General features: G+C 45.5%; 1 protein-coding gene across 1 annotated transcript in view; it reads right to left on the reverse strand.

The window, feature by feature from the left end:
- Positions 1–20,552, reverse strand: part of ddx39b (DEAD (Asp-Glu-Ala-Asp) box polypeptide 39B) — a 52,196-nt gene extending 31,644 nt beyond the window's left edge. Inside the window, exons 1-6 of the mRNA XM_072259224.1 lie at positions 20,427–20,552; positions 16,752–16,991; positions 13,073–13,200; positions 7,035–7,127; positions 4,185–4,368; positions 2,362–2,480 (exon numbers count right to left, since the gene is read on the reverse strand). Of these exons, the coding sequence (XP_072115325.1) occupies positions 2,362–2,480; positions 4,185–4,368; positions 7,035–7,127; positions 13,073–13,200; positions 16,752–16,962 (735 nt within the window). The 5' untranslated portion in view covers positions 16,963–16,991; positions 20,427–20,552. The remainder of the gene's footprint in view (positions 1–2,361; positions 2,481–4,184; positions 4,369–7,034; positions 7,128–13,072; positions 13,201–16,751; positions 16,992–20,426) is intronic.
- Positions 20,553–27,656: the final 7,104 nt, after the last annotated feature.

Consider the following 27,656-nt stretch of genomic DNA (forward strand, 5'->3'; position numbering starts at 1 on the left):
AAACGGTTATCATACGAGGAACGTTTGATGACTCTGGGCCTGCACTTGCTGGAATTTAGAAGGTTAAGGGGGGGGATCTCATAAAAACCTTTTGAATGTTGAAAGGCCTAGACAGAGTAGGTATGGAAAGGATGTTTCCCATGGTGGGGGAATCTAGGACAACAGGGCACAGCCTCACTTGGAAGGGCATCCAATTAAAACAGAAATGCAGAGAAATTTCTTTAGCCAGAGGGTGGCGAATTTGTGGAATTTGTTTCCACAGGCAGCTGTGGAGGCCAGGTCGTTGAGTGTATTCAAAGCAAAGATTAATAGGCTCTTGATTGGCCATGGTATCAAAAGTTACGGGGAGAAGGCCAGGGAGTGGGGCTGAGGAGGGGAAAAAAAAAGGATCAGCCATGATTGAATTGTGGAGCAGACTCGATGGGCCAAATGGCCTAAACCTGCTCCTATGTCTTACGGTTTTTTGAAGCTATCATTGATTCTGGAGAGGCTAGTGCCCATGATTGAGCTGGCAGAATTTACAACTTGCTGCAGCTTTTTCTGATCCTGTTCAATGGCTGCTCTGTACCAGACGGTGATGCAACCAGTCTGGTATGTAAATCGGGGCATAAACCCCAGGCTCTCAGTGGAATTCATGGCCAAAGGCACTACCACCCACTGGATTGTCCCTTACTGATTTAGAAGTGACACAGCACGAGACAAGGATGGTCCCCAAATCACAATCACCAAGCCTTTCAAAGAAAAAGGTGGACAAGAAATTATAATTCTCTTTGCAAGTTAGTGATTTGCTCCGATTCTTGGAAAAGTCAAAAGAGCTTAGAGGTGTTTTAGCAGGGAAATTAAATAAACTGAAATATCAAGATCATGTGTGGTGCAACAATTTACCACTACTGTGTCAGAGCATCTGGAGAAGGAGTATGAATAGGAGGGGCATGCCAGCAAAAATAACTCAGGAGTGAAATGGGACCCCAGGCATCACTGTGCCATCAGAAAAAAAATGAGATTGTACAGAAAGATATTAGGTCAGCATTAAGAGAAATGGACGGATTAAGAGGGTTTCTATAGAATGTATTTCACAATAGTCTGATGGATTCCTGCAGCTCTTACAATTTTCATTACCTTTCCCAATCCAGCAACAGGGACACTGTCCTTCAATTACAACAGTTTCTAAAGTCATGTCACTCATCCCAAGTTGCCAGATTGTAGCTCCCCTTTACCACCATCCCTGTCAGAGCCAGCATTCCCAGAATCCTCAAGGCAATGGCTTTGACCCTTGAACGTATCGTTGCCTCCCCAAATCCTCCCTCCCACAAAGGCCACAACAAGAGAAACGCCAAAACATCAAAAGGATAGAATGCCCGGCCGTCTGGGTGCTTGGTCCTCCTTCTCGGCTCGAGGGCCCCTCGGGCTGTAGGAGTCGATCCTCACCAGGGGCTTCTTGCCTGCTGTCTGGACCCCGCCATCCACATCCGCTCTCGCCCGCCACAGTGGCCAAAGGTATTCTGCTGCTTTGGGAGGAGAAGGGGTTGGGGGAGGGGTGGTGGAAGTGGTGGGCTTGGGACAGGGGCAGTGGGAAGGACAGTGCGGTCTTTCGCAAGGTCTTCCGGGAACACTGAGAGACCCTGGAAATCAGTGGACTGCACTCCCAAACTCCTCTTGTTCAGTGTCACAGAGCAGACGGGGCGGAGGGGAACTGCACGTGTTTGGGATGGAGAGGGAATGGTGGTGGGGGGGGAAGCGAGCTGCTGTTGATGGGGGTCAGCCACACTCCAATTTTTTTTTTTTACCCCCAGATAAGCTCCAACAATGTAGCTCAGTGAATTAAATTTCAATTTAAAAAGTATCCCATTTGAGTTTCTTTGTGGGCTCTCAGGTTTGAGTTACATAGGCAGGATCTGGCAAATAACTAGTGCACTAGACTAGCTGCAGGGAAAACGGGTCACCTTCCTAAGGGCAGGAGGAGATGGGTGGTGGCACTGATGTCAATGAATATAATGAGTTCCGCCTGCATGTTACGCTTGATACTTTATCAAAAAGCCTTTTGCCTCTTTCGTTTCACTGCACCTACCCTGTGACGGCTGGGGAGGGGACCTGTCTCTATCTACCTTGTGTGACCGGCAACTTGTAAAGGAGGTTGGGGGGCGTTCTTCCCGTAATGTCTTCCGCATCTGGTGGCTTCTCACTCAGGAAAGAAAAACCAAGCATCTGCCTCCTCTAACCTAAGCTCAATCTGACTGCCTCTGAGGAAGTTATTTTTTCTTTTGGATCTGCTTCCAAGAGGCTGCCTGCGTCAGATGGTACTGGCCAGCGTAAGATGGAGGCAATCAAGGCCGAGAAACAAAAAGCTAGAAGTATAATTACATCTTGCATGAACTTGCGGCAAACTGGACGAATCTCCTTGCTTAAGGTGGCACTGAACATCATGACCTGCTTTTCATGAGGGGTCATGCGAAAGATTTCCTGGACATCTCGACGCATGTCTGAAAAACAGCAGCACATGGGAGAGAGGACAGTGGGAAAAAAAAATTAGTTTTGCACATTCAATGTGAAAGGCTGCAATGTACTGCATATGTGAGCTGCACTCCTGTATTTCATAAGCAGAAGCGCATTTCACTCTATTCAGTCTAATCTGAAATTCCTGCACTAACCCTATAGTGGTTCAGATTCTTCTAATTATTACATGATCGTCAATGAGATAGTGAAATGCATCATTTGCATTAACAACCAACAACCCAAGGATGTGTTGGGGGTGGCCTGCAATTGTTGCCACACATTCTGGACCAACATAGAATGCCCACAGAACAACAACAGAGCAGCAGCAAAACAAGCCTTTTCCTCCCTCCCACCCACCACATACACAATCAGTCCAATCCCAGGGTAGGATGCCCTGTCCACATTGCCATTAATGGCCTGCAATTCTACCTCTCAAATAGAACAGTACAGCACAGGAACAATGTTCGCCCCACGATGTTGTGCTGAACTAATTACATTAGCAATCAAATGCCAAATGAACTAATTACATTAGCAATCAAATGCCAAATAAACTAATTCCTTCTGCCTTCACAATGTCCGTATCACGCACATTCATGTCCCTTTCTAAGAGCCTCTTAAACTCCTCTACCGAATTTGCCTCCACCGCCACCCCAGGGAGTGAGTCCCAGGCACTCACCATTCTCTTGAGTTTAAAAAAAAAAGCTTGTCTGTCACAGTTCCTCTAAATTTAGCCCCCCACCCTTACCTTAAATGCATGCCCTCTGATATTAGACACGGGGAACATTTTGCAGCCAACCAACGTGCGTTTCAGAGTAACCAGGGAGACCCCATGCTGTCTCAGAGGGAAGGAGCAAACTCCAAACAGACACTACTGGAAATCAGGTGGGAACGGGAAGCCCCTCGACTGTATTGGGACTGCCTAATGCTCTCCGCAGCCTTCATCTCTTCAAACCTCCTAACCTTTCTCCCCAGTCTTCTGGTCATAGTCACAAAGTTAGAGAACATGAAACTCCAGGCCCTTCAGCTCAATTCGTCCATGCCAACCCATGCTTGTCCTATATTCCTCTGAACCTTTCAAATCAGGTACCTGTCCGAATGTTAAACACAAGAGGCTCTGCAAATGCTAGAAATGTTGAGCAACACTCACAAAACACTGAAGGAACTCAGTGAGCCAGGCAACATATATGGAGGGGAATAAACAGACGACATTTTGGACAGAGAAACTTCATCAGGACTCGTCATTCCATAAGTTATTTGCAAGTTATTTGTAAGCTATTATTACGTGGAAAACCTGCCTCTCTGCTTCCCTTTAAATCCAGAGCTTTCATTCAATTCTTTCAATTGAGAATTAGTCATTGAGTTACCACTGGAGTGGAGTGTCTAAATTGACTGTCAGATGTTGTCAAACCGGGCTCCTATTGGGCTTATTACTAGCTCCCTTACAGAAGGGTGGAGGAGGTGGAGGCACCACTCTATAGCACCCAACCAACATTCCCATGCACCCACTCGCCAGCTTCCCTTCTCCATGAACCATCTCCTCTACATCTTCTTCATAAGTTCTAAGAAGTCATCACACTACCCAGCAGGCAGCCCACTACCACTCACACCTACTGGGATAAGCTGCCCCGCACAGTTCAGCTGCCCACCCCCTCGAACGGGCCATTGGGACCCTCAAAGAAATGGAAGCTCACCGAGTTGCTCCAGCATCTTGTCGCACTCGTCCAGGATGAAATGCTTGATGTGCTTGAGGTTCAGGGACTTGTTGCGAGCCAGTGCCAGGATCCTGCCCGGGGTGCCCACCACTATGTGCGGGCAGTTCTTCTTCAGCAGCTCCTCGTCCTTCTTAATGGAGAGCCCACCGAAAAACACGGCAACCTGTGGCAGACAAGAGAAGCCCAGTGAGCCTGGTCCTCCTGCGGGGGATGGAGGGTGGTCACCACAGTTCAGAATGAGCCATATGAGAGTGGAAGCACACCTCAAGGCATGGAGCCAAATGGCACGGAAACAGGCTCTGCAAGCCATACTGATCAACACCACAGGTTCTCCCCCAGGTTACAAATTCCAGATTAATGAACTGCCTGTACATACGAATGACCACTTGGAAAGTCATGCAGTGCAAGTGAAGTTAAAAATGTAGTGATAGTCAGAAATTAACAGGTTAGACTGGAATATACAGAGAGACATGCACACTGTGCAATTTTCTCACAGCTACAGTAGGGCAGACCCACAAATCCCACACCTTCAGGTTTAAGAATAGTTTCTTCCCTTCAACCATTTGGGCTCTTGAAATAACCTGACAACCTATCCACCTCTGTTTTGGAACATTATGACCACACGTTGCACTACAGCTTACTTGTTTGTCATTTGTGTTCCTTTGTGCAATACTTGTGTACACCATGTTTTTTATGGGTTTAGAAGAATGGATGGGGATCTTATTGAAACTTACTGAACATCAAAGGGCCTAGATAGTGGAAGTGCAGAGGATGTTTCCAATAGCGGAAGAGCTTAGGACCAGAGTGTACAGATTCAGAATACAAGGACATCCCTTCAGAAAGATATTAGGAGAAATTTCTTCACCTAGAGGGCAGTGGAATTAATTACGACAGATGGCTGTAGAGGCAAAGTCATTGTGTATATATAAAGCAGAGGTTGATGGCTACTTAATTTATAAGGGCTTCAAAATTAAGTGGAGATGACAGGGGAATGGGACTAATTAGCCATGATCAAAAGGTGGACCAGACTTGATGAGCTGAATGGCCAAATTCTGCAATGTCCTATGGTTTTATGCTTTTCTTGTGAATGCTGCTTACCTCTGCCTATGATGCTGCTGCAAGCAAGTTTTTCATTGTACCTGTGCATACATGCACTTGTGTACGTAACAATAAACTCCACTATGAGCAGCATGAATCTTTTTTCTCTTTTCCCTTCTTTTACTGTAATTGCTGTTATGGCAAAAAAAGAATCATCACAAGGAATTGTTTATCTTAGTTATTAGTGGGCGGGGGGAGTGGTTAGGACTCTTTGGACTTCTGTGTGGATAGGTATATGGATAGTATCAGGAACATTGAGTACTACAGACTAGCCGTCGTTCAAGGGGAGTCCCTGACAGGCTTTACCTTTTGTTAAATGTTTTTCTTCTTGTTATTAGTTATAACTACTTTGCCTCTTCAATTAACATCCTCCCAGATCTGAAACAACCTGTCTGTCTTACAATCCTATGTTACAAGGGATATGAATTCTGATAAAATAAAATGACCACACTGTAATTCTGTAAGGTCTTAGTGACACCAGTCTGTGTTGTCTACGATACAGCACTCTGTGCTTAGGAAGTATTTTCCATTCAGAGAATGCACAAGTGTTTGCAGGAACAGTTCTGCAGTTGAGAGCACAAATCAGGAGACTGGTTCCCTGGAATTCTCTGCAAAGTTGGAAACCATATCTGCATTGCTTCATCAGTGCCGGGTCTGAATCTCACAAACGCTGACTTACACAGCATCAACTGTAGTCCAGTCTTCATGGAAAGGTTCAAGTTGGGTAGGCTTAGCTGGGGAACAAGTGGTGCAGGCCAGTATATTAACTTATATAGATGATTTGGATGTGAATATACAAAGAAGGTTAATAAGTTGCCTGATGATACTAACACAAAAATTACCATGGGATCTGGTTCAGTTGGGTAAGCAATCTGAGGATTGACAAATGGCTCTCAATTCAGATAAATACAATGAGTTGTATTTTGGGATATCAGATCTGGCTATAACTTGTATAAGGAACGGCCAGGCTCTAGGGAGTGTCATTGAAAAGAAGAACTTTGGAGTACAAGTAGATAGTTCACAGAAAGTGGCATCACATGTAGAGGTAAAGGTGGTGTTTGCCACACTGGCCTTCATCAGTCAGGGCACCAAGTACAGGAGTCAGGACATTGTAGTGCATTTGTACAAGATATTGGCAAATCCGCACTTGTAGTATTGTGTATACTTATAGTCACCCGGTTATAACAAAGATTATATTAAACTGGGAGGAGTGCAGAGAGGATGCTGCCAGGGCTCGAGGGCCTGAGTTATGGGGAGATGTTGGAAAGGCCCGGACTTTATTCCTTGGAAAGTAGGAGAAGGTTGGGGGGGGGGGGGGGAGGAGGTGGTCATCATCTTATAAGGTGCATAAAATCATGAGAGGTATATGACAGACAGGATGAATGCACAGACTCCCACCCCCTATCGGGAAGGGGAAATAAAAGCTAGATTTAAGATGAGAGGTGAAAGATTTAAAAAGGACCCAAGGGACAATTTTTCCACAGGGGGAGTGGTGGGTATGTGGAATGAGCTGCCAAAGGAAGCAGCTGAGGCAGGTGACATCACAACATCTAAAAAGACATTTTAAATACAAAGTTCAAAGGTAGGAGTGGTTAATGGGATACGAGATAAAACAAGGGCAAACTGAGGTGGGCATCTAGCTCAGCATGAATGAGCTGGGCTGAGGTGCTCGTGACTGTGTTGTATCACTCTATGACTCTCAGAGAAATGTCCTTGACTGTTTTCTCTTACCTTCACGCTTGGCATGTACTTTGAGAAGCGCTCATACTCCTTGCTGATTTGGAAAGCCAGTTCTCGAGTGTGACACATCACCAGGACTGAAATCTAACCACAGATAAACAATTACCATCCCTGATACAGAAGCCGGTTCACAAACTGGTTTAAGCTTGGTAGCATCTGACATAGGTTTAGGCATGTCATGCACAATTTATATCTCCAAGCAGCAGCTGCTCTAACAAGACAGGGTACGGGAAACAAAAATGTTAACACTCATGGAAAGCTACAGGCAAGGTCAATAAGGTTGTAACTAAAGCATAAAAGTTTAACATACAGGTAGCTCGACAAAGAAAGCAAGCAGCCTTACTGTCCGGTACGAGATGTTTTTTTTATCTTCTATTTATTATATCAAGTTTATTGTCACCAATAGATAGATACTTTATTGATCCCAAAGGAAATTACAGTGTCGCTGTAGCATTACAAGTGCACAGATATAAATAGTAGAAGAGAAGAAGAAAGAATAAAAAATAAATTACCGCAAATAGTCAAACGGTGGGGGGGGGGGTCATCACTTCTCAGCTACAGTACATAGAATATTACAGCACACTACAGGCCCTTCAGCCCACAATGTTGTGCCGACCCTTAAACCCTGCCTCCCATATAACCCCCCCACCTTAAATTCCTCCATATACCTGTCCAGTAGACACTTAAACTTCACTAGTGTATCTGTTTCCACCACTGACTCAGGCAGTGCATTCCACGCACCAACCACTCTCTGAGTAAAAAACCTTCCTCTAATGTCCCCCTTGAACTTCCCACCCCTTACCTTAAAGCCATGTCCTCTTGTATTGAGCAGTGGTGCCCTGGGGAAGAGGCGCTGGCTGTCCACTCTATCTGTTCCTCTTAATATTTTGTATACCTCTATCATGTCTCCTCTCATCCTCCTTCTCTCCAAAGAGTAAAGCCCTAGCTCCCTTAATCTCTGATCATAATGCATACTCGCCAAACCAGGCAGCATCCTGGTAAATCTCCTCTGTACCCTTTCCATTGCTTCCACATCCTTCCTATAGTGAGGCAACCAGAACTGGACACAGTACTCCAAGTGTGGCCTAACCAGGGGTTTATAGAGCTGCATCATTACCTTGCGACTTTTAAACTCTATCCCTCGACTTATGAAAGCTAACACCCCATAAGCTTTCTTAACTACTCTATCTACCTGTGAGGCAACTTTCAGGGATCTGTGGACATGTACCCCCAGATCCCTCTGCTCCTCCACACTACCAAGTATCCTGCCATTTACTTTGTACTCTGCCTTGGAGTTTGTCCTTCCAAAGTGTACCACCTCACACTTCTCCGGGTTGAACTCCATCTGCCACTTCTCAGCCCACTTCTGCATCCTATCAATGTCTCTCTGCAATCTTTGACAATCCTCTACACTATCCACTACACCACCAACCTTTGTGTCGTCTGCAAACTTGCCAGCCCACCCTTCTACACCCACATCCAGGTCGTGAATAAAAATCACGATAAGTAGAGGTCCCAGAACCGATCCTTGTGGGACACCACTAGTCACAACCCTCCAATCCAAATGTAATCCTTCCACCACGACCCTCTGCTTTCTGCATGCAAGCCAATTCTGAATCCACCTGGCCAAATTTCCCTGGATCCCATGCCTTCTGACTTTCTGAATAAGCCTACCTTCTGGAACCTTGTCAAATGCCTTACTAAAATCCATGTAGATCACATCCACTGCACTACCCTCATCTATATGCCTGGTCACCTCCTCAAAGAACTCTATCAGGCTTGTTAGACACGATCTGCCCTTCACAAAGCCATGCTGACTGTCCCTGATCAGACCACGATTCTCTAAATACCCATAGATCCTATCCCAAAGAATCTTTTCCAACAGCTTTCCCACCACAGACGTAAGGCTCACCGGTCTATAATTACTCGGACTACCCCTACTACCTTTTTTGAACAAGGGGACAACATTCGCCTCCTTTCAATCCTCCAGTACCATTCCCGTGGACAACGAGGACATAAAGATCCTAGTCAGAGGTTCAGCAATCTCTTCCCTCACCTCATGGAGCAGCCTCGGGAATATTCCGTCAGGCCCCAGGGACTTATCAGTCCTAATGTATCTTAACAACTCCAACACCTCCTCTCCCTTAATATCAACATGCTCCAGAACATCAACCTTAGCCATATTGTTCCCCCACATCATCAAGTTCCCTCTCATTGGTGAATACCGAAGAGAAGTATTCATTGAGGACCGCGCTCACTTCCACAGCCTCCAGGCACATCTTCCCACTTTTATCTATAATTGGTCCTACCTTCACTCCTGTCATCCTTTTGTTCTTCACATAATTGAAGAATGCTTTGGGGTTTTCCTTTACGCTACTCGCCAAGGCCTTCTCATGCTCCCTTCTTGCTCTCCTCAGCCTCTTCTTAAGCTCCTTTCTTGCTACCTTATATTCCTCAAAAGACCCATCTGATCCTTGCTTCCTAAACCTCGTGTATGCTGCCTTCTTCCACCTGACTAGATTTTCCACCTCACTTGTCACCCATGGTTCCTTCAACCTACCATTCTTTATCTTCCTCGCTGGGACAAATTTATCCCTAACATCCTGCAAGAGATCCCTAAACATCGACCACATGTCCATAGTACATTTCCCTGCAAAAGCATCATCCCAATTCACACCCGCAAGTTCTAGCCTTGTAGCCTCATAATTTGCCGTTCTCCAATTCAAAATTTTCCTGTCCTCTCTGATTCTATCCTTTTCCATGATAATGCTAAAGGCCAGGGAGCGGTGGTCACTGTCCCCCAGATGCTTACCCACTGAGAGATCTGTGACCTGACCCGGTTTGTTACCTAATACTCAATCTAGTATGGCATTCCCCCTAGTTGGTTTGTCAACATACTGTGACAGGAATCCGTCCTGGACACACTTAACAAACTCTGCCCCGTCTGAACCATTGGAACTAATCAAGTGACTCATTAGAGGTTGACTCATTGTACAACTTAATGGCTGAGGGTACGATGACCTCATATAGCGCTCTTTGATCATGAAGTTTGCTGTTTTATGGTAGCAGTACAGTGCAAACATGGAAATTACTATAGGCTACAAAATAATAGCGCAAGAGATGAAAAATATGAATAAATGGTATCAAAGGCCAAGGAAGGGAAAAAAGGTTCAGCCATGATTGAATGGCGGAGCAGACTTGATGGGCCAAAATGTCTAATTCTGCTCCTGTTTTATGGTCTTCTGAGATAGAGTTCAGGAACCACTATTCCAACTCAGGGGGTTGTATTTTATGAGATTTGATATGACTTGCAGGTAAGGGAGCAATGGGAATCTTGGGGTGGTTACAGACAAATGTGTATTTCATGCCTAGAAAAACAGGAACGGATGCAGTCCACCTGGACTTTGGAGCCTGCTGTGCCATGCATAATCACTACATGCTTCCTTAATAGGAGGGCATTCATCCCTTCGTGTCCATCATGATGCTCAGACAGAATCCCACTCGCCCACTTACATTCAGGCGACCTATTCTCCCTCCCAACCATCGAACCTCCTGATCCTCTTGCCACCCACCTGCACTAGGGACAACATTCAGAAAGCCAAACACAGGTCTTGAGTATGTGGGAGGAAGCTGGGGTTGGGGGAGGTGGGGGTTTCCCATGTGAAAGAGCATGCAAACTCCACACAGTCAGCACCAGAGTCCAGGATTGATCAGGGACACTGAAATCAGGAGGTAGCTGCGGGACAAGTCATACCTGATCTTTTACTTAAATATCATATTCCCACAATCTCCAAATACAACTGATTCCTGCTATCTATAACCTGTCCATCACCTTCTTAAAAATGCATAGCAGCTTGGTCTCTTTCTATGGTAGAGAATTTTACAGCCTTAATTTTCTGGCTCGAGAAATTTCTGGTCAAGGTCTTAAACCGTATCCTCGGTCTGCGATCCATAGTCATACAGCACAGAAACAGGCCTTTCAGCCCAACTCATCCATGCCATCAATGATACTTATCTAAGTTAGTCCTATTTGCAAATGTTAGCCCTATCCCTTTAAATTGTTCCTATATTGCACCTCTCCAAAACTCTTTTCAATATTATTACACCTGCTCCCCTCACTGGATCTGAGAGCTCATTCCAACTATGGACCACACCCCACAGGTGTCCCCCGCTTTTCGAAACCTCACTGTTACGAAAAAAGGCAGCGCGCGAAAAAAAAATCAGCATGTGCCCCGAGCAGCCGCTCTCCCTGGGAACGGCATTCTCGCCAGCATTGCTTAAACACAGGCCTGTGAGCAGCTGTTAGCAAGATGAGTTCTAAGGTATCGGAAAAGCCTACAAGAGCTCGTAAGGGTGTTACACTTAGCATAAAACTAGACATAATTAAGCGTCTTGATCGTGGTGAACGAAGTAAGGACAAAGTGAGTTTGGCTTGTGGAAGTTGACGAAGATGATGTTGAAGAGGTTTTAGCATCCCATGACCAAGAACCGATAGATGAAGAGTTGATGCAATTGCAAGAGGAAAGGATAAAAATCAAAATCAAATGAGTAATGATAAAGTACGACTTTAATTTTGAAAGGGTACCGTCGGTTTACGGCATATTTGCAAGATGGTTTGAGTCCTTACAAAGAACTGTATGATAGAAAAATGCGCGAGGCTCAGCAGTCAAGCATACTGTACTGTCGTTTTTCAAGCCTTCCACATCAGACGACGAACCTCGACCTTCGACATCGAGGCAGGCAGAGATAGGAGAAGATGAGCTGCCTGCTCTGATCAACGATGAGATGACATCCCAGTGTCCCACCACCCCAACTCCTAGGCCGCGGACAGATACCGATTCGCGGAGAATGCAGTGGTAGCCAGGAGGAACACAGCACATCTTTAAGAAAAAAGCCAAAGCAAACATGCTAATTAATTAGGTGCTGCCCAGCATGTAATTGTCGGCCCAGATCAAAGGCGATGCAATCGGCAATCGCCTCTAATCTGGGCCAACAATTACGTACCGGGCAGCCCCTAATTAATTAGCATGTTTGTTTTGGCTTTTTTCTTAAAGATGTGCTGGGTGCCTCCCGGCTACCACTGTACCCTTGCATGCTTCGCGGATCGGTATCGGGTCACTGCCCAGAGGGTGGGGGCCACTGCACCACCCAAACTCTGACGATTCAGTCTAACACACCATCAGTGTCCTCGGCGCTGTACCAATTACGGTAAGTGATACTACACCGTACATACATTATTTCTACTTTATATCAGCTGTGTATTTTTACGTGTTATTTGGTATGATTTGGCAGCTTCATAGCTTAAAGGTTACTGGAGAGCGCTTGCGCTGTGTTTTTGCCGACAGCGCCTGGGCCGTGTTTCTGCCGAGAGCGTTAGCATGAGATTTTCGCTACGGCGAGCAGTTCAGGCAATGATTGTGGAAAAGTATTTCTACTTTATACAGGCTGTGTACTTATCATATCATTCCTGCTTTTACTATATGTTACTGCTTTTTTAGGTTTTGTGTGTTATTTGGCATGATTTGATAGGTTATTTTTGGGTCTGTGAACGCTCACAAAATTTTCCCATATAAATAAATGGTAATTGTTTCTTCGCTTTACAACATTTCGGCTTACGAACCGTTTTATAGGAACGCTCTACCTTTGGATGGTGGGGGAAACCTGTATGTGGAAAACCTTGTCCCTTGGATTGTTTTTAAATTTCTTCTCCCTCATTTTAAATTTGGGCTTTGGTTCTAGGCTCCCCACACTGGGAGTAGAAAGACTGTGACCGCCTACACCTCTTGATTTTAAAACCCCTCTAAGGCTACTTCATTCCAGGGAAAACAGTCCCAGCCTATCCCGTCTATCCTTACAACTGCAGCCCTCAGACCAGTAACATCCTTTCTGCCACTTAACTTTCTCCCATGCCAGGGAAAGCACCCTCCCTTTAACATTTAGCACAGTTAGTTTGTTGATATTGTACGAATCATTTTGAGAGCCTCTACACACAAGCGAGTGCTGATTTCTACAGCTAACAGGGTACTCACTTGTCCTGTGACAGGTTCGAGCTGCTGTAGAGTGGCCAAGACGAACACTGCTGTCTTTCCCATACCAGACTTGGCCTGGCACAACACATCCATGCCCAGAATCGCTTGAGGAATACACTCGTGTTGCACTGGAAGGCAAAAGTGACAATGAATAGAGGTAAAGAGGAGCCAGATTAAAAGTGTGGCCTCTTGACCAAAGAGCTTACAAGTGTTCCAAATGTTGGAGACGTGCTTTCATTCATGGGTTTAATATCATTATACCCACGCATGCAGTTCACTGAAATAGGCCTTGTAACTGAACTTCTTGACAGAATGAGTTAAGGGCTGTTTCCTGATCAAACTAAACAAGTCTCACTTTTGATTTTTCAACTCTACCAGATGTTTGCAGAGCTCCCCTCCTACTTTCCGGTCAGAATCAGAATCAGGTTTATTCGCACTTTCATTGGTCGTGAAATTCTTTGTTTGCAACAACAAATTATATTCAGGCATTAATTTACAAGATCTATTTCAGTGAATTGAATGTGTGGGTATAATAAGACTAAGCAACAAATCAAAACCATATATCTAACATTCGGACCACGTGCTAGCTCTCTCTCACCAAGAGCACACTGAATGCCGTTGCATCCTCCCATTAGAGATCGTCATACATACACTAAAACGTGACACAGAATGAAGTGAGCTGCAACATCGTGAGAAATCCAAGGGCGTGCCTATGGGTACTTGTCTACAGTGGTTTCGATCTTACAAATATCATAAAGGGGTTTTCAAAGCTAAGATGAACCACCAGAACAGTGCTTGTGAGCCAGGAATGGAATGTCTGGTGAAGGTAAGATCAAAGGCTTTAAGGTTCATTTTATTGTCAAAGTGTGTGTGTACAATACAACTCTGAAATTTGCCTTCTCCAGATAGTCATGAAATACAGAAAGACCATGGGTGTTGAAGAAAGAGAAGACATCAACTCCCTCCAGCACAAAAAAGAAACAAAACTCGCAGACCCCAAAATCCCCCTGCAGCAAAAAACAGCCACTATAACAATCCCTGACCCCCTCACTCACAGAAAAGAATAACAGTAGCTCCCACTCTTACGCACAAAAATTAACAAGTCACCACCCGCCAGTCACCCACAAGAAAGAAAACACCAAAAAAACTGAAGGAAACCAATATAAACTATAGCCTAATAATCACATAAATCTCAGAACATGGGAATCATCTTTTTGTCTGCATATCTGGAGAGCAGCCACACGAACTCAGTCCTCCCGTAAAGAGTGACTGCCGACCCGGGTCCTTATGCCGTTGCCCTGGCTACCAAACTAGCTGCTGACCGCCTCCGCTGGGAGCCAGCTTGTGTTCTCAGACCTTTTCAGCGCCCCCCACCCCACCTGATCTCTAATTTCTACGAGGCAGGTCTCCATTCACAGCATAGTGCTGGATCCTTTGATCAAGTTCCAAACTGTATATCATATGCTCCAGCAGTGTCCGTAACACAAACAAAACTAAAAGAAAAGTGGAAGTTGTAGAAAAAGAGAAATAATTGAACAGATTTGCTATCTAAAAGATGTCACAAAAAGAATCATTGTTCAGTGGCGCCATCTTGAACAGAATGTCAAGAGGCAATGCTCTGAAATGGCAGGAAGATACAAGATGAAGCTACAGAGTGGGAAAAAATAAGAAGACTACTGGATTAAAACAAGCCTGATAATATTTTTCTCATTGACTCACACTTGGCACCCAAATCTAATGGGTGACAAGACTTCATTTTCCAAGAATATACTTTACTCATTACGTGCACATTAAAATCAATCAGGATATGACTTTCCCTACGTTCATTGTACTGCAGATTCACTGCATTCCCTCGCAGCACATCAATGCCAGTAATGTACCCTGCCCTGGTATTCCTCCCATCATTTTTGACGCTATCTGTGCTTCAATGATTAGCATAATGCTACTACAGCACCAGTGACCCAGGTTCAATTCCTGCCATTGAGGAGTTGGTATGTTCTCCCTGTGATCGTGTGAAGTTTCCTTCCACAGCTCAAGACATACAGGTTAGTAATTACAGGTTAATTGGTCATGATTGCAGTGCAGATCTCTTGGGCCAGAAGTGCCTGTTACCATGCTGTATCTCTAAATTAAATTAAATTTTCATTTTATACACCTCTATCTCAGGGCAGATGGGGCTCATTAACCACGGATGGCAGCTCATCTAGGAGAGGGGAAAACTCTGATTTCAAACCTCCGCTGCCTTGCGGCTATACCCGCTCACGGGAAGGGCTTTGGGAGTAAACCCCAAGGAAAAATCCGGAGTCGGAGTCCCGAAGGCGGCTGACTGCTGTAGCCAGCACCGGCACAGCAACTCCTGCGATGCTGCTGGCACCAAACTGTATCGACCTTCGTCATCCCTTTGGACCTGTCATCAGCATGGAGGTGGGGGGGTGGGGGGTGGTCCCACTGCATGGGCAGCAGACAGGTCTCCATATCAACTCTGCCCTGGCTTGCGCCCTGGAGAGGCCACTCCAGAGGCGCAGTATCCATGGTCGATCACGACCGACGGAGGCCACACACACCTCTATCAAGTCACCTCTTATCCTCCTTTGTTCCAAAGAGAAAAACCCTATCTCATTCGATCTATCCTCATGAAACATGTTCTCTAATCCAGGCAGCACCACAGTAGTGTAGCTGTAAAAGCACTAACCGAGTGGAGGTCAGAGTTCATTTGCGGTGCCGCATGTAAGAAGTTTGTACATCCTCCCCGCATTCCAAAGATCAACCAGTTAGCAGGTTAATTGGTCACTATACATCATCCTGTGATTAGGCCAGGGTTACTGGGTGGCATGGCTCTTCGGGCTGGAAAGGCCTGTCCTACAGGGAGGGGAGGGAGGGGGAACGTGGGCATGTGGCCAAGTGGTTAAGGCATTCGTCTAGTGATCTGAAGGTTGCTAGTTCAAGCCTCAGCTGTGTCAACATGTTTGTGTCCTTGAGCAAGGCACTTAACTACACATTGCTCTAGTGTCTGTGCAAGGAGTATCGCCCCACACAGACATCTAATCTGCACCCTGTAAGGCATGAAAATGCCCGATGCAGGCCTCTCATGGTCTGAGTCGACATTCCCCCCTCCCCTTCCCCTGTTGTACAACTTATTGCTAAATAAATAAACAAACCTCTTCTGCACCCTCTCTAAGTCTTCCACAGCCTTCCTATAATGAGGTGACCAGAACTGAACACGATACTCCAAGTGTGGTCTAACCAGAGTCTTTTAGAGCTGCAACATTACCTCAAGACTCTTGAACTCAATCCCCCAACTAACAAATGGCAACACACTACACACCTCCTTGACCATCCTTTCAAATTGTGTTGGAACTTTGGGACATCTTTAGTTTGGAGATTGGATTTACAATGAGAACAATTAATAGCAGAGAGCTAGGCCATTCAGCTTGCTCTATGCTTGCTGGTTACAGAAGAATTATTGAGGCTCTCCCCACTTTCCAGGTCTCAGTCCAAAGCCCGGCAGATTACAGCTTTAAGCATTTAACCAATTATTTTTGATAAAATGATAGTATGTAACAAGAGAACTATCCTCCCCCACAGTGGGAAATCGATAAAGCTGCCAGAGATCTTGTTCAGATGCCTGTCTGTGACTCACTCTGGCCCTTGCAATGGAAGGTGTCCCGCCATTAGGTACCTTCAGAGGGGTGCTCAAAACCGCAATCAACAATTGCACGCAACAGCTCTGGTTTCAGCAGGAAGTCTCGGAAACCCGAGCTGTGTATGGACACGTAGGAGCCCTTCACGTCCTTCTTCAGGGGCGCCTCTGAGGCGTCGCCGGCTGCCTGGTTCTCCACCTCGTCATCTTCGTAATCCAAGAGCTCATTGTCCACGTCGTTCTCAGCCATTGTGCGCCGTGAAGTGCTCCCAAGTTGTGCTAAAACACAGACAGAACATAGCACTTGTTACTCCTGCAGCCCAATGTCTCTTCCACACTACAACAATTAAGACACAAGACCTAAAAGCAGAATTAGGCCATTCATCCCATCGAATTTGCCTCACCATTTGAACACTGATTTATTTCACCTCGCAATCTCATTCTTCTGCCTTCTCCCTAAAACCTTTGATTCCCTTGCTAATCAAGAACCTATCAACCTCCGCTTTAAATATAACCAATGACTTAGCCTCCACAAACAAGAGAGAACCACCTTTTAAATCTACTCCTCATCCTTTTTTCTCCAGTCCTGCTGAAGGGTTTCGGCCTGAAACATCGACTGTATTTTTTTTCCATGGATGCTGCTGAGCTCCTCCAGCATTTTGTGTGTGTGACTTGGCCTCCAGGTTGTCCTTGTATTCTGAGGCTGTGCCCTCTGGTCCTAGACCCTTCCCCTCTCCACACCCACTTATCTGCACTGTTCGATATTCAGTAGGTTTCAATGATATTCCCCTCATTCTTCAAAACTCTCGCGAGCTACCAGCCCAGAGTAATCAAATAATCATTTGTTAATTCTACAATTTTCAAGCCATTTTGCCCATTGAATCAACACTGAATCCTAGTAGAACATTTTGACAATTCCATTCTACTGCTTTATCTTTCATAACCCTGTAGTCTAACCTCTCTGATGCCTCTTAATGACATACATGATTCTACAACAGGAGGCCAAAGAAACTCGGCATGTTCCTTTCGACCTTTACCAATTTTTACTGATGCACCCCAGAGAGTATTCTATCTGGATGTATCACAGCTTGGTATGGCCACAGCTCTGCACGTGACAATAAGAAACTGAAGCATTGTGGAGACAGCTCAGCAAATCACAGAAATCAGCCCCCCTGCCCCCGCCCATAGACTCTTGTCTACTACTTCTTGCTGCCTCAGTAAAGCAGCTAGAATTATAGACACTCCAGATATTCTCCCCCTCTCCCTTCAGACAAAAGATGCAAAAGCCTGAATGCATGAACCACCAGGCCCAAGGACAGCTTCTATTCCATGGTCATCACTCCAGAGTAAGATGGAATCTTAATGTTTCTTAATTGTACATATTATTTTTTGTGTTCTATCGCTGAGCAGCAGTGAACCATCTGATTGGCCTATCAGAGTTCTCTTTGGGAAGTAGTTGACTTGATCAGCATTTCTGATCTGGTTATTGCTCACGATTGCACTTAATTAAAAAAATCTTGGCTTCAATCTACTATATCTCATTGTGATCTTGCGCTTTGTTTTTCATGCACTGCACTTTCTCTGTGGCTGTTACACTTTCCACTGCGCTGTTGTTTTACCTTGTTCTACCTCAATGCACTGTGGAATAATCTGATCTGAAGCAAGACAAGCTTTTCGCCACAAGTCATTATCTGACAATAATAAACCAATTACCAAGGCAAAGATATTCACAGATGGAAAGATAACCAATGCTGACAGACAGAAGAGACTGTGCAAATGCTGTAAACCCTGAGCAACGCACGTAAATGCTGGTGGAACTCAGCAGGTCAAGCTGCATCTATGTAGGGGAACAAACAGTACAGGACCCTTCATCAGGACTGGAAAAGGGCCACCAGACCTGCCTGTGTCTCAGGGAACATAATGTTTGGCCTGGAAATGTTTTAAGTATAATGAGATTTTGTCTGTCCCTCTCTCCAGGGTGCTTTCCTGACTACTTGTCTCTGGAGCAACAACGTGCTGGAGTATCTCAAAATGTCAAGCCGTATTTGTGGGAAGAAAGGAACAGCCGACGTTTCAGCTCAAAACCCAGCATCAGAGCATTGGAGCAGGGTTACCTAACCTAGGGGTCCATGATATAAAAGAGGTTGGGAACCCCTGCTCTAGAGTTTCTCAGCTTCCTACTAAAACAATCAACTAAAGCAACCCCCTGTTCTTGGAGTCATGCATGCAGAGAAATGGATCAATCTCATTCATTCTGCTAGAGTCCCTCAACATTTTAAAGGCATATGCTAACACAATGGACTCACTTTCAATGACTCCAAAACTCATTCTCAATATTATTTATATTTTGTTATTCTTTTCCTATTTGCACATGTTGCCTTTTGCAGGTTGGTTGTTTGTCCTTTCCTGTCAGTCATCTTATGTGCAGACACTCCTGTGCCTAGCGTCACTGTACGGATGTTCAATCAATGTATATAATTTATCCTATATACTTATGTTTATTATGCTTTTTATTACCGTGTTTTTTGCTGCTGCTTTGGATCCAGAGTAACAATTATTTTGTTCTTTTACATTTGAATACTAGAAATAACATTAAATAATCTTAAATCTTTTGTGTGTTTTTTCATTGACCCTATTGTGCTTCTTTGAATTTACTCTGAATGCCCACAAGAAAATAAATCTCAGGGTAGTCGTTGGCAATATGCATACTTTGACAAAGAATTTGAGGACAGAAGCAGGCCATCCAGCCCACCACATCTCTGCCGTCCTTCAAGTACATTTCTACACTAAACCCATTTACTAGAACCTGGTCTGTTACCTTCCATATGCTGGCAATCAAGTGCTCAATTAAACCTTCCCTCAGCCACATCTGCTCTAATCATCCCCATGGCAACCCTCCACAGGTTGAAAAGCTAATAGAATAACCAGTGGATATTGGAAATCCAGAAAAAAAAAGTGCTGAAAACCCAGTTCAGGTCACTTTTCTCATATTCAGATGAAGGATCATTCACTGTTGCTCTCTATACAGAGGCACTCACATTCCCAGTACTAATAATTTATCCTGATCCTGTAAGCAACCCCCCCCCCCTCCAACAGGTCCTCATCCACTCCATAACTCTCTCTGAAGCTTTCACCAGCCCTGGCTCGTTCCCCACCACTCCTCCCCAGACCCCTCAGCAAATCTCACTCACCCCAATTGCCCATCCCTCTACACCCCCATCCCACCCCATCCCCGATCATCAACCTCCGTCTCATCCCACATTTCCTCCTCCGACCCCCACTCTCTCACCGACTCCTTCTCTCTGGTCACCCCCATCCCTCGGTTTCTCCCACCAACCCCATTCCAACTCATGATCACACTCTGGTCGTCCCCCCCAACACCCTCACCCACCTACTCAAAGTACTGTAAATTTATTATCAAAGCACCTACATGCCCCTCATCCCTCCGTCCCCCCTCCCCCTTCCCAGTCGCCCCTCACTCACCCACTCCCTTTCTGGTATCCTGCCTCCCCGGTTCTCCCTCACCGCGGGTTTTTCCCCTCCACTGCTCCCTCTAACAGTAGCTCGCTCTCTCCGGCGGCCCTATCATCCCCGGTAAACCCCCACCCCTTGACCCTCTCCAGTCCCGCGATCTCGCCCCAAGCCCCCACGCCCGCCGTCTGGCAGCACCCCAAACCGCAGTCAAGTAACCAAGGCAAGAAAGGTGTCAGGCACATTTAGCTTGCCGTCAGAAGGCGGTGATGCCCGACTCCCACACTCGGTCCGACACCCGGAGCTCCCGCGGCCTCCCGAGGGGCAGCTGTTAGCCTAATTCCAGCTCTACGCGATCTGCGCAGGCGTCAGCACGGGAGCGCGGCGACCGGTCGCGCGCATGCGTGACACATCATCTCTCCCATTCACTCGCCACCGCCCCCCTCCCCGACGAGCGTCAACCCGAGAGCTCGCATCAGCAGTGCGCATGCGTTCTCTTGAATCTCCAGCGGCCACGGTCTACCTGCTAGCGGCGCTGCGCATGCGTTCGCAAGGCTCGCTCGTTGAATTTCCCCCCCAACCCGCGCCAGCTAAAATGCGCATGCGTTCTCGGCTCCCTCGAGTGACCGGATTCTCAGCGAGGGAAGTTCTAGCCGGGCTTCGAGCAGAGGGAGGGAGTTGCGGTCCTCTCTCTGGTTACGGGTACTCGAGAGTTGTAGCCCAGACTGAGATAGGACCAAAGAGACTTTATGTCTGTACAAGGTAACAAGACAGCGCCAGAGTTTCCCTGTTGCACGGGCTTGCACCTCGCACACACAGAAAATGCCTCGAGGTGAACGTGGACCCCAGGAGGTGGAGTTGGATATGAAGATATAGGAACAGAATTAGTTCATTCGGCCCATTGAGTTTGCTCTGCCGTTCAGCCGTGGCTGACTTTTTTTTACCCAAATTCATTATCCCGCCTTCCCCTTATCAAGTAAGAACCTATTGGTCTCTGCTTCAATATATCCAATGACGTGGCCTTCGCAGATGTCTGTGGCAATAAATTCCACAGATTCACTGCCCTCTGGCTGAAGACATTCCTCTTCTTCTCAGTTCTAAAGGGGCAATCCTTTATTTTGAGGTTATGGCCTCATCCTAGACTCTCCTGCTAATGGAAACATACTCCCATGCCCTCTCTACCCAGGCCTTTCAGCATGTTTAAATGAGATCACCCTCTTGACCAAAAGCACAGCAGAAAGCGGTTGGCTTTGTGCAATAAGAAGCGGGATTGCAGGGAATTTTGAAACCTTGGGTTGAGGCCATCAATTCTCAAGACCAAAAGGTGAGGCTCCACAAACGGCCAAGGCTGAGATTGGGTCAGGTACGAATGATGCCCCACAAAGAGATATAAACTAAAATCTAAGAGTAGTGATGAATTGTATGAGGATGAAAGAAAGACCCTATGTCCAACTCATAGGGCTTTTTCACATATTTATAGGAAGGAAACCAGAGAATTTGTACAAAGCAAGCCCCTGCAAACAATAAGGGGTTGTTGACCAGGTATAAAGGCAAGAAACTAGAATGTCTGTGAAATGTTGCTACAAGATTTAAGACATTTGGATAAATTCATGAATAGGAGGGGTTTACATGGATTATGGATCAAAGGCAGGCAAATGGGACTAGCTTGGTGAGCACCAGGGTTGGCATAGACATATTGGGCCAAGGGACCTGGTTCCATGTTGTATTGCTCTAATATACGACTAAGGATTGCTACCAAATAAAAAATCATGTCCACACTCAATTGTTCACTCTTCCTCCTTCACTCCTGTCCTCTCAGGTCCTAACTTCCCTTCCCCTGGAACGCAGTCCTATTGCAGGATTTCAACTCCAAACATCGACTATCTCCACCTTCCCCCTCCCAGATACTGCCCGACCCACTGAGTTCCTCCGGCCCCTTGTTTTTTGCTCCAGATCCCAGCATCTACAAGCTCCTGTGTCTCCGGACAGACTGTTAAAGGTGCTGTCTGAGGAGATGTCGCAGGTTTTCTCAGAACATTTACAAAGCTTCTGGACAAGCACTTGGAACCAAGCATAGAAGGCCACAGACCAGATGCTGATAAGTGGAAATAGTATAGATGAATACCACCAGATACCATGAACAGAGTGGGCTGAAGGGCCTGTCTCTCTCTGCTGTATGATTGTAGAATGGTTGGTGCAGAAATTTTATCTGCATATTGTAACACACAAGCAGTCCATTTGGCCCATTGCATCCAGAACAATTTGCCACAGAGCAGTGTCCCATCAGTTCTGTTCTCAGCTTACTTCTGTGTAGCCCTGCAATTTAATCCCCCTCAGTCACCAACTAACTTCCCTTCTGAATTCCTCAGGAGTCCCGAGAGGCGTCTCACACAATCAATGTGATCATACTATGCCTTGTGGTCCATAAAGCCAAGTTCTCGTATGCCTTCTTAACCAGCACATCAGCCTGCCATACCATTACCAGGTTTTCAGATTCAGCTAAGTTTATTCAATGTCAATGTACATTTATTATCAAATGTACGTACTGTATTTGTCACCATATACTACTTTGAGATTCATTTTCTTGGAGGAATTTGCAGGAATATATGCCAGAATTGGATGGTGGGGGTGGAGATACATCTCGACCAAAGATGCTATAAGATGCTCCTTCCGTCCACTAGCCTGCAGGCCACCCTTGGGCAAGACGTAGCGTTCCTGATAAGGGTCATGTGAAGTCTTGGGGAGCAGATGGTGCATATCACAAGTCCTGGGTGTGCAACTACTGATGCCAGGTAAACAATCTCTGACGAGTATTGATAATGGCTGGGGTCACCTGTCTTGTAAAGACACTGCCCAGGAAAAGGCAGTGGCAAGCCACTTCCGTAAAGAAATTTACAAAGAACAATCATGGTCATGACAGATGGAAAGCCACGATCTCCACATCATACGATATGGCACATAATGATGGTGACTACATGGTGCAATGAAATTCCTTGCTCATGAGTTAAAGAGCACATGTGGTTCTTATACACTAGTATGTAGTACAGTAAGAAACAGCAAAGAGTGAAAAACAGAGTATGCAGGGTGACTTGGGTAGGTTAGGTGAGTGGACAAATTCATGGCAGATGCAATTTAATGTGGATAAATGTGAGGTTATCCACTTTGGTGGCAAGAACAGGAAAACAGATTATTATCTGAATGGTGCCCGATTAGGAAAAGGGGAGGTGCAACGAGACCTGGGTGTCATTATACACCAGTCATTGAAAGTGGGCATGCAGGTACAGCAGGCGGTGAAAAAGGCGAATGGTATGCTGGCATTTATAGCGAGAGGATTCGAGTACAGGAGCAGGGAGGTACTACTGCAGTTGTACAAGGCCTTGGTGAGACCACACCTGGAGTGTTGTGTGCAGTTTTGGTCCCCTAATCTGACATTCTTGCCATAGAGGGAGTACAAAGAAGGTTCACCAGATTGATTCCTGGGATGGCAGGACTTTCATATGAAGAAAGACTGGATTGACTAGGCTTATACTCACTGGAATTTAGAAGATTGAGGGGGGATCTTATTGAAACACATAAAATTCTAAAGGGATTGGACAGGCTAGATGCAGGAAGATTGTTCCCGATGTTGGGGAAGTCCAGAACGAGGGGCCACAGTTTGAGGATAAAGGAGAAGCCTTTTAGGACCGAGATGAGGAAAAACTTCTTCACACAGAGAGTGGTGAATCTGTGGAATTCTCTGCCACAGGAAATAGATGAGGCCAGTTCATTGGCTATATTTAAGAGGGAGTTAGATATGGCCGTTGTGGCTGAAGGGATCAGGGGGTATGGAGAGAAGGCAGGTACAGGGTTCTGAGTTGGATGATCATCCATGATCATATTGAATGGTGGTGCAAGCTCGAAGGGCCAAATGGCCTACTCCTGCACCTATTTTCTATGTTTCTATGAATGGTGTAAAATTGTACTGCAATCTGAAGCAGTGCATAAAGAAATGCCTGAGTGACAATAACAGGAGAGGTAAAACCAAGGATTGGAGAACACAGCAGCACCACCGGGATTAATGCTGGATCAGAGTAATCCCGCGTTAATCCCGGTTATTATTCTTCCATCATTCTCATGAACTCTCGCTCACCTGCACACGAGGAGCAATTTACAGCAACCCACCAACCCATGTGCCTTTGGGATGTGGGAGCGAACCGGATCACCCGGGGAGAACAGGATGTACAAACACCACAGAGAGAGAGCACTAGATAGATAGGATTGGAGCTGGGTTGCTGGTGCTGTGAGGATCCTAATGGTCATGGAGTGCTACAACCTGAATCAGGCTGTTCGGCCCATCTAGTCCATACTGAACTGTTAACATAGAACATAATGGTGCCATGCCAATTTTCTGGTCATGTTCCGTTGACTTAAATCTCTCCTTAGAACATAGAAGAGGCCCTACAAACCACAATTTCTGTGCTGACCATGATACCAAATGAAACTAATCCCATGCGCCTGTACGTGTTCCATCATATTCATGAGCCTTTCAAAGAGCCTCTTCAACATACTTACCATATTTTTAAGCTGCTAGCTCACAGGACAATCCTGGTTCACTTGTAGTTTTCCCTAGATCTTAGCGATTAGTTTTATTTGTCACACGTACATCGATACATGCAGTGAAAAGCGTCATTTGCATCAAATGAGGATTATGCTGAGGGCAGCCCGTGAGTGCCACTGTGTTTCCAGCACCAACATAGCATGCACACAACTCGCTAACCCTAACCTACCCACACGGTCACGGGGAGAACAACAAATTCCTTACAGGCAGTGGCAGGAATTGAGCCCCAGTCAGTGATCACTGGTGCTGTAAAGCAATATGTTAGCTGCTGTGCTATCGTGCCAGATTTGTCACATATTGTTGTATCTGCCTTCACCACCATCCCTAGTAGCACATTCCAGACACCCACCGCTCTATAAAAACCTGCTCTGCACAACTCCTGTGAACTGTCCCCTTCTCACCTTTAACACATGCCTTCTATTCTTAGACATTTCAGCTCTGGGAAAAAGACACAGGCACTTTACCCTATCTATGCCTCATAATTTTATAAACCTCCCTCAGCCTCCACCACTGCAGAGAAAACAACTGAAGTTGTCCAACTTAGCTTAATAGCACATACCCTCTAATCCGTGTGACACCCTGGTAAATCCCTCCAAGGCCGGAGTATAATGGGGCAACCAGAGTGTTCATGTTGGTGAGTGAAACGCAGCAGGGTATGTGTGAGAATTTACCAAGCAATGAAGAAAGAAATGGGACCGTTGGGGTTACTGGGCTGGCGTGGACCGGAGGGGCCGAATGTCCCCTAAGGAATAACAAATAATAAGAGGATACTATAGCTTACCCGTGCACAATGAGCACAAAAGCAACTGAACAGTGAAAAGGTTTCATGTTATCTGAAGTAGTGAAAAAACAAATGCTGAAGTGACAATAACATTAATGTTTTGTTTGGTTATATATAAGTACAGTCAGATGACAATAAACTTGAACTTGAAAAATAACTGGGAGAGGGATGTGGTAGCGCCATCAGGAAGGGGATGTGAAAGAGGTGAATAGTCCAGGAGACTGACAGCAGTGAGGAAGGAGCTATTCTTCAGTCTGCACGTTTGGGCTTTCAAACTTATGTATCTTCTCCCAGAGATGGAAGAGAGAAAACCCTACAGAGGGTTGTAGTCACCACCAGCTCCATCACTGACACAAGCCTCCCCACCATCAAGGACGTCTTCATAAGGTAATTCTTCTTGAAGACAACATCCATCATTAAGGACATTCACCATCTGGGATATGCTTTTATCTCATTACAATCATCTAGGAGGGGTTACAGGAACCATGTACGGGTACATTTTAGGAACAATTTCTCTCCGCCACAGATTTCTGAAAGGTCCATGAACTCTACTATTCTATCCTTTTTTTAGGCTGCATTTTTTTTGTAACTTATAGTAATTTTTTATGTATTGCGGGAAGCACCAGAGAGACGTTCTGTAATGATCAAGAAACCAATTGTCTGGAATCAAATGACCTTGCCTGGTGTCTCAGGGCTGGGTGTATCTACACCCGCACCACACTCCACCCCAGCACTCCTTCTCTACCACCTGTCCCACAGCGCTCCGCCCGCTTCTCTTTTGCTCCTGCCAGATTTACAAACTCGCTCTCCATACCCTAGCTACATACAGCATACGTAACCTTTGCACAGTACTATATACATCACCATTTACTTCCCTGAGGTTTATTTTTGTGTGTGCATTGATAGTAAGTAGAAAGAAACATGATAGAATCAAGGACAAAGACAGACAGACAACCAATGTATAAAAGGCAACAAACTTTGCATAAGCAAAAAGAACAGAAAAAAATAATAAATACATAAGCAATAAATATGGAGAACACTAGTTACTGAGTCCATAGACTGTGGAATCAGTTCAGTGTTGGGTTGAGTGAAAATATCCCCTCTGGCTCAAGAACCTGATGCTTGAGGGGTAAAAACTTCCTGAACCTGGTGGTGTGGGTCCTTCCTGCAGCAAGAAGAGAGCACGGCTTGGATGGTGGGAGTCCTCGATGACGGGTGCTACTTCCTTCTGTCAGCGCTCCTTGTAGGTGTGATCAGTGGTGGGAGGGCCTTTTCTGTGACGGACTGGGCTGTATCCATTAGTTTTTGTAGGCCTTTCCAAAAGGGGATGGCCAAAGAGGACAAGCATTAACAAATAAAGCAATGAGCGCCAAGAAGTAGAAACTGTGGTGCAGAAAGAAATACTGAAATTGCAATAACGGATAAGGTATAATTAAGGGTTCAAGGATGTAGCAGCAACACCTGGAAGGGGATGTGAAAGAGGTGACTAGTCTGAAGTCTGAGAGGAGTAGGATACAAGCTGTTATCATGTCTGGATGTCTGGGCTTTCAAGCTCCTAAGTCTTCTCCCAAAAGTTGGAAACTGTGGACATGTTTCCCAACATCCTCCTTTTGCTATACCCTTCTTGGTTATGCACACCCCACCAGCAAATATTCCTTTTTCAACTAGTCCCATTTTATTCATTTTTAATTACCTCCACCCCACCCTCCAACCAAATTCTACTATCCCCTTACAGTGGAGGAAAGTTACAATAGCCAGAGACCTGAAATTTCACACTACTAGGTTCAAGAACAACGCTTCCCTTCAACCATTCTGCTCTTCAACCAACCTGCAGAACCCTAATCACTAGAGATTAACAGCCCTATGACATCTTTAAAGGCTTTGCCCTAAAATGGACTTAGCTTTTTGTTTTCATTGTTTTTGTGTAAAGTCTGTATACAATTTATGTTTTTCTGCTGTATTGCTTATCTGATGCTGTGTGTCTGTGATGCAGCTGCAAGTAAGTTTTTCATTGCACCTGTGCACACACGTACTTTTTCAAATAACAATGAACTTAACCTTGACTTTGAGCATAGTTACCTGTTGAAATTGGACC

The sequence above is a fragment of the Mobula birostris genome, chromosome 5, assembly GCF_030028105.1.
Source record: "Mobula birostris isolate sMobBir1 chromosome 5, sMobBir1.hap1, whole genome shotgun sequence".
Lineage (NCBI taxonomy): Eukaryota > Metazoa > Chordata > Chondrichthyes > Myliobatiformes > Myliobatidae > Mobula > Mobula birostris.